The sequence below is a fragment of the Saccostrea cucullata genome, unplaced genomic scaffold (genome assembly GCF_032062105.1).
Source record: "Saccostrea cucullata isolate Sc308-1 unplaced genomic scaffold, CSIRO_AGI_Scuc_v1 ctg3006, whole genome shotgun sequence".
Classification (NCBI taxonomy): Eukaryota; Metazoa; Mollusca; class Bivalvia; order Ostreida; family Ostreidae; genus Saccostrea; species Saccostrea cuccullata.
In genome coordinates, this window is record NW_026934523.1 from 17,266 (window position 1) to 25,000 (window position 7,735).

Sequence of the window (7,735 nt, forward strand, 5' to 3'; positions counted from 1 at the left end):
TAGAGGGGGTGGGATGGAGAGGGATCCCCCTCTTTTGTGTCCAAAATTTACACAAGATTTAATGATTTAAAAAATCATTTATGTGTGTATAGTTGTGGGTACTTACCCCGACCCAACCCATCCCCCTTTTCAAGATTCTTGGATCCGCCACTGTTACTCAGGAGCATTACAGCAAGCGAAGGGTTTTTGATTAATCATTTCACTCCCCATAACCCCAGCAATATAGCTTGGATGGTTCCAAAGGATATGACCACAAATCAATATTGATAAATGCCCATTTTTTCGGTAAGTTTGCCCCCCCCCCCAATGTCAAAATGGCTACTAATATGTAATGTAATTTACTTATATACATCTGTATATACATGTAACAAGTATTGAAGACCTAAATACAGCCAATCTGTAAACAACCGTGGCGGATCCAGTAATATCGTAACCGGATGGGGGCGGGGGCGCAGTAGAAGGCAGCTAAGGGGTCTTGTGGCTTTACTAAAGCCCCCAATGTGTCTAAGACAAGGTCCTTTAGTAAGCTGACAATTAATTTCTTACAAATAAGGGATGTTTTTTCTTGATTTTAGGATAATGTACATACAAATTTTATATACAAAAAAATTCAAACGTGAGGGGGGGGGGCACGCCCGGCGCGCCGGCCCTGGTTCCGCCTTTGAACAATGCATAGCTACTGGACTTTGTGTGATATGGAGAATAAATCTCAATTGCAGGTAAAAATTACTAATTGAGAAGGAGGTTGAACTCCAGTGCACGTAAAATTTCCTCTTTCGAAAAAAAAAAGATTCAAGAATGAAAATTCCGTGGGGGGGGGGGGGGGGGGGGAGGGCACTATAAGTACTTGAATTGAGGTTTTCAGGATATTTGCCATGGGTTAGATCTTTCATGCAGATATTTTTTTTGAGGGGGGGGGGGGGGGGGTGGGTGGGGGTAGATAGTCATATTCAGACCGATTCAAATCGAATGCACAAATGGGCATTTTGATTTATTATGCGCCCGGATTAATAGATCCGGGGCGTGTATTGTTTTTGTCCTGTTTGTTTGTCTGTCTGTTTGTTTGTTTGTCTGCAAACTTTAACCTTAGACATAACTTTTGAAACACGAAAGATAGAGACTTCATATTTGGTATGCATACTCCACTAATTAAGCTCTTTCAAATGACATCAAGGTCAATGGCCTTGTGACCTTGACTGTGATTTATATGCTAAAAATACCTTTTTATCTGCAAACTTTAATCTTCGGCATAACTTTTGAACTGTGAAAGATAGAGACTTCATATTTGGTATGCATACTTCACTAATTAAGCCCTTTCAAATGACTCTAAGGATAATGACCTTGTGACCTTGACTGTGATCTGTATGCTAAAAATATTTTTTTCATATCTTTGCCGTAACTTTCGAACCATACAAGACAGAGACTGCATAATAAGTATGCATACTCCACTAATTAAGCTCTTAAAAATAACACAAAGGTCAATGACCTTGTGACCTTGACTGTGACCTTTATGCTCAAATGACACCAAGGTCAATGACCTTGACTGTGACATATATGGTAAAAATAGCTTTTTTAGAATTTTGTTGCCACCGGGCGCATAGTGTTTTTCAAACACATCTTGTTTTATACAAGAAATCAGATAAGAAAAAATAAATGTTCCCCATTTCTTTTTTCACTTCACACATGTACATGTATAAAGAACTTAAAAATTAATTCCTTAAATAGCAATTCAATCTTAAAGAAATGTAAATCTGGGGCCTGTTTTACAAAGGAACTTACGACTTAAGACCAAATTTAGTTCTTCGTATAGATTTCTAAATAACATATTGAAAATGATTTTAATCTTTCTAAAAGGAATGTAGTAAGATATTTTTACACCAGCAATTTTAAGCAGAATCATTAATTTTGCAAAATGTTACAGTCATCAGGGATCTGATGTTTTTGGTCGTCACTCTTAGTCATAAGTTCTTTGTGTAAAAAGGACCCCTGTAGTTTCATGCCTCTTTTTATATACATTGTATAAGGTAAATGATAAGTGAAATATCTCATAAAATCTGTTTAACTTTATGTCAGGTAAAATTGCATGCAAGCCAATATTAGGAATTAAAGCTACATTTCACTGTTTGCAGCATGCATAATACGTACATGTACTACATAAATAATAATAATTTTTTTTAATTGTTTTTAATAATTAAATTTCATAGAATCATTTTTGTTAACAATCAAAATGAATTAAGATATTAAAAAAAAGTGTAAGATTTAACTTACATATATGTTAGAAACTAAAAGTTTATAACTACTTCATAATTAATAATACTGATGAATATTGGTTACACATAAATGTACAAAATAATGTGATATATGCTCTTCATCAACTGGAATAAAGTAACATAAATGATGGGTATAATAAAGTGCATAATTTATTCTGATACTCAGTATGTCATGCTGTGTGTTTATGACAGAACAATAATCACTGTAGATACTTGTACACTGTCAGTGTGTTGGTGTTACACTGTCCCACATAGAGATTGTTCTCATCATCCACACACACACTACTGGGAAGGTATACCCCTTGTTGTTGTGTGAGTAATAGAGACAAGAACTGACCGTCCTGATCAAGGAGGTGAACAGTGTTACTGAAATTATCACACACCAGGATGTGACCGAGGACATCAGTACAGATTCCATAGGGACGGAACCTTGGCTCCTGACCTGTGTAGGAGAACCTGTGTTGTCCCAATTTATTCACCACCACCACTGACATATTAATAAAGTCTGATGTACAGATATCTCCATTGATGTTTTCTGTGATGTAGTGTGGTTCACTATACAGTTCTTGTCCTTTGTTATCACTCTGTATGTTCTGTAGTTCTTTTCCTGTCTTGTTGTACCTGGTGACTTTACCTTCTGCATCCTTCCTCATCCCCACCAGTAAGTCCCCGTTGATGTGGGAGGAGTGTATACTGAGTGGTCTCCAGTCTCCAGTTTTAATGAATTCCGGGATATTATTATCCTGTGTTATCCTATTGATGACTTTCTTATCTTGGTCTGTAAAGATCAGATCCCTGTCCTGTGTCACTGTGTGGTAACCTTCATCTCTACCACTGGTTTTTATCTTCTGTATCACATTCCCCTGTAGATCTGTTTGGACAAGATTACCCCTGGCTCCATCACTGATACAGAGTCTGTCTGATTGATCTAGTGATACATGGTATACATCATCAACACCTGGTACATTGAACTCTCTGACCTTGGTGACAGAGGCAGATAGAGACATTGTTTGTTTCTTGTCAGATTTCTTTCTGTCTTCTTTCATCTGTTTATGTGTAGGTTTCATTGCTGTATTGTAGACACTTTCAATGGGCCTTATTTCTCTCTTCTCAGCTTTATTGTTGGTGACACTTATTTTACCAAGTAATTTGGTGACATCACTTTTGCTGTATTGACCAGCAGTAAATCCTGGTGTGACTGGTTTTGTTGTCTCTGGTATGGATCGGATCTTTGGTTTCTTCTCCGACATTAATTTCTGGGTTTCTGTAGAGGACAGGCATCTGTGGAGCTCTTTGGCAAGGTTATTAAGATAAGTGATGTAATCATCAAATGTCTTGTCTTGGGTGTTTAGATCTTCTAACAGTGAATGCTCTATCTGGTCTAACTGCTTCATGTTCTCAGATATGACTGTGTCCACCAGTCTTTTCAGGGACTCACCTTCAGTCTTCATGGATGTTCTAATGTTGTCCATAATGTGTTTGATTTCAGAGGAATCTTTTTTTATTTCTTTCTGTAAATCTTGGGACGTAGGGAGAAAATAATCTTGGGTCTTGGATATTTCTTCTTGAAAATCTGCAAATTTTTCTGCATAATTTTTTTCTAGATCAAGAAATACATGCCCCCGATGCTCTCTTTGTGTGACACATTTGGAACATACTGGAATTTGGCATTCTTCACAGAACATATCCACATCTTTAGAGGGGTGGATCTTGCATTTCTTCACAGGAAGTTGTCGTTTACGTTGCTGGTAAAGGACCACCTCATGGTTCTTGTTTTCTGGACTTTTCACATGTTCATCTCTGCATTGTTTGCACAACCTTTGATGACAAGGGTTGCAATAGAACTCACAATTTCTTTCACATTCTTCAATGGCACACTCCAAAAAGTGCTGGGCTGCGCGGGGAATATCCATTTTAGACAAAGCCATCTAAAATTGATGAGAATCGTATACATTGTACGAGAAAAGAAAAAAAATATGGAAATGTTTTCTATGCTACATGGAGGCAGAGTAGTAATAAAATTACACGTTAATTAATATATGTTTAACAGTACAGAATTATCCCTGAAACACATGAACTCCGACACCATATATATTGAATTAAATGTATCTCCGAATCACAACTGCATAATTCAGACATATATCACGAAGATGTTTTTAATTACATGTACTTACAGCTAAATTGTGAATGACTCCCTTGACAGAACTTTGGAATGTGAGAATGAGATTTAAAGCGAAACTTAAACGATATTTGTAATTTACTTCCTGGTTGGAGATATTGATCATCAATCTATATACATGTACCCAGAGTTATCGTTCACTCCGCTACAACACCTCGAGGTGTAAGTGTAACGATATAACTCGGGGTAGAGATTGATTGATATTTGTCCCCCGCTTTCGCGAAAGCGAGGGGACATTAAATCTCATTCGTCTGTCCGTCTGTCCGTCGGTCCGTCTGTCTGTCCGTCGGTCCGTCAGTCTGTCCGTCCGTCACAAAAACTTTAACCTTGCCCATAACTTTTGATTTAGTGGAGCTAGTACTAGGACTTTCATATTTCACATATTTATTCTTTGTGACAAGACCTTTCAATGAATACCAACAACTTTGACCTTTTGACCTTGACCTTGGAAATTTACGTACTTATGAAAAAAATATATCCTTGACCATAATTTTTGAACGGTAAAGGCTACGGCTTTTATACTTCATATATTTTATTCTTGTAAGAAGACCTTTCATTGAATACCAAGAACTTTGACCTTTTGACCTTGACCTTGGAGTTTTAACTACTTTTTAAAAATTATAACCTTGGTCACAACTTTTGAACGGTAGATACAAGGACTTTTATATTTCACACATGTATTTTTTGAGGCAACACCTTTCATTGGATATCAACAACTTTGACCTTTGGACCTTGACCTTGGAGATTTACGTACTTCTGAAAAAACTTTAACCTTGACCATAACTTTTAAACGGTAAGGGCTAGGGCTTTCGTACTTCACGTATGTAATCCTTGTGAGAAGACCTTTGATTGCATGCCAAGAACTTTGACCCTTTGACCTTGACCTTGGAGTTTTAACTACTTTTTAAAAACGTTAACCTTGGTCACAACTTTTGAACGGTAGAAACTAGGACTTTCATATTTTAAATATATGTATTCTTTATGGCAAGACCTTTCATGGGATACCAAAAACTTTGACCTATTGACCTTGACCCTAAAAATGATATCTTGCCCACAAAGATACCGAAAGCGGGGGACCACAATTCTTTGAATTTGCTTGTATTTATAGTTTTACATTGCAAAGATAGGAAAGGGGAGGGGTGTGCATAGACCAACACTGATATATGGACTTAATTATCGCAATTTAAAATACCAGCGTCATACACAAATAGGGTTTTTATAAGTTTTTATGCCCCCGTAAACGAAGTTTTGGGGGTTTATAGTTTTTGTCGTGTCCGTCTGTCCGTCTGTCTAGCTGTATGTCTGTCTGTCTCTCTGTTTGTCCGCAAAAACTTTAACCTTGTCCATAACTTTTGATTTAGTGGAGCTATGACTTTCATAGTTCAGATGTGTATTCCTTGTGACAAGACCTTTCTTTGGGTACCACCAGTTTGACCTTTTGACCTTGACCTTGGAGTTTTACCCACTTGTACATGAAAATTTTAAACTTTTTACTTTGGCCATATCTTTTGAACAGTAGATACCAGGACATGTTTACTTCACATATGTAATTTTTGTTGAAAGACCTTTCATTGGATACCAACAACCTTGACCCTTTGACCTTGACCTTGTAGATTTCCGTACTTGTGAAAAAAAAGGGCTTTCATACTTCATATATGTAATCCTTGTGAGAAGACCCTTCATTGGATAGCAAGAACTTTGACCTTGACCTTTGACATTGACCTACTTTAAAAAAGCAAACCTTGACCATAACTTTTAAAGGGTTAGGGCTAGTGCTTTCATACTGTACATATTTAATCCTTGTGGCAAGACCTTTCATTTGATAACAAGAACTTTGACCCTTTGACCTTGACATTGGAGTTTGGCCTACTTTTAAAAAAAATTGAACGCTGGCCATAACTTCTGAACTTTTAGGGCTAGCGCTTTCATTCTCTACATAAGTATTCTATGTGGCAATACCTTTCATTTGATACTAATTACATTGACTTGACCTTGCCCTTGGAGATTTTTGTACTTATTGAAAAAAAAACAAACATTGACTTACTTTCAGATTTCACAATTGTTTTCCAGTGAGTATACCCTACTTTGGTACCAATTAATTAAATTTGCATTTAAGAAAAGTTTAATCTTTGCTATGTTGCCATACGGGGGCATCAGTGTTTCACAAACACATCTTGTTAGTTTTAAAGTCAACGAGTACTTAGTATAGTAATCCCATTAAAGATGCACATGATATCATCTGTCAATTTTTTTAGCTGTGGAACTGTACATAGAGTTATGGTTAAATTATACATAACTATTAGTCTTTGACCATAACGCTACAGATCACGTAATGCAAAAATTGCGCAAAATTATGTTGCACGATTCTTTGTGCACTGTTTGAAAGAATTTCACCACTTTCCAACTTGGTAAATCATAAACCTTTCACCCCCTGATTCCAGACATATATTTTTTTTGCAATGGGATCGAGAGCATATGATAACATAATGTAGACATTGAAAAATCAGGCTAATGAAGCCCCAAACTCCATTTTTAGCTCTACTGGTCAGAAACCAGAAGAGCTTACGTGATAGTAGTATAACTTGGCACACAAGTAGTACAAACTATGATACATAGTTTAGTGCATTAGTTTTTATTTCGATGAACGGTGTTGCCATGGTTTCTAAATTCTGTGAAATTCCTCTAAAACGCTACTCCTCCTACAGTTTTGGTTTGATTTCAATATAGCTTGGAACAAAAGGAGACTACACTGTGATACTTAATTTAGTGCATCAGTTTTGATTTCGATGAACGGTGTTGCTATGGTTACTAAAAAATAGAAATTTCTGTGAAATTCATTTAAAACGCTACTCCTCCTTCAATTGTTTGGTAATTACCCTCGCCCTACACACGCCTAGGAAATGTATTTGTTATCCTGAACTAGATTTTTATGCCCGGCCCCGCTTGAAAGGTGGGAGGGTACCGTATATACTCGCCTATAAGTCGGTCCGCTATAAGTCGGTTGTATTTAATGAGCTTCTATATCAGATGGACTGACCTCATATAATACCATTCATTTTATAGCCCGCCTATAAGTCGGACATAGAGTTTTAGACCAGAGATTAACTCCCAAAAACCGACTTATAGGCGAGTATATACGTACCTGTTTTCTCAAACCATGGACAGTCCTATATTCTATCAATAATATTGAATTGTACCCAACTCTTACTTGCAACTCCTCCTATACCACTGAATAAAATTTAATGATACTTTTACATATTCTTCATTGTATAATGCCATGGTACAC

General features: G+C 36.8%; 1 protein-coding gene across 1 annotated transcript; it reads right to left on the reverse strand.

The window, feature by feature from the left end:
* Positions 1–2,367: 2,367 nt before the first annotated feature.
* On the reverse strand, positions 2,368–4,540 carry LOC134240946 (tripartite motif-containing protein 2-like). The gene is made up of 2 exons (XM_062723055.1): positions 4,445–4,540; positions 2,368–4,198 (listed from the first exon to the last, which is right to left on the reverse strand). Exon 2 carries the CDS (start codon positions 4,196–4,198, stop codon positions 2,471–2,473), a length of 1,728 nt encoding a protein of 575 aa, XP_062579039.1. The 5' UTR covers positions 4,445–4,540; the 3' UTR covers positions 2,368–2,470.
* Positions 4,541–7,735: the final 3,195 nt, after the last annotated feature.

Excerpts from the sequence above, each read along its gene's own strand:
- LOC134240946 (XM_062723055.1), bottom strand. The coding sequence starts at position 4,198 with ATGGCTTTGTCTAAAATGGATATTCCCCGCGCAGCCCAGCACTTTTTG.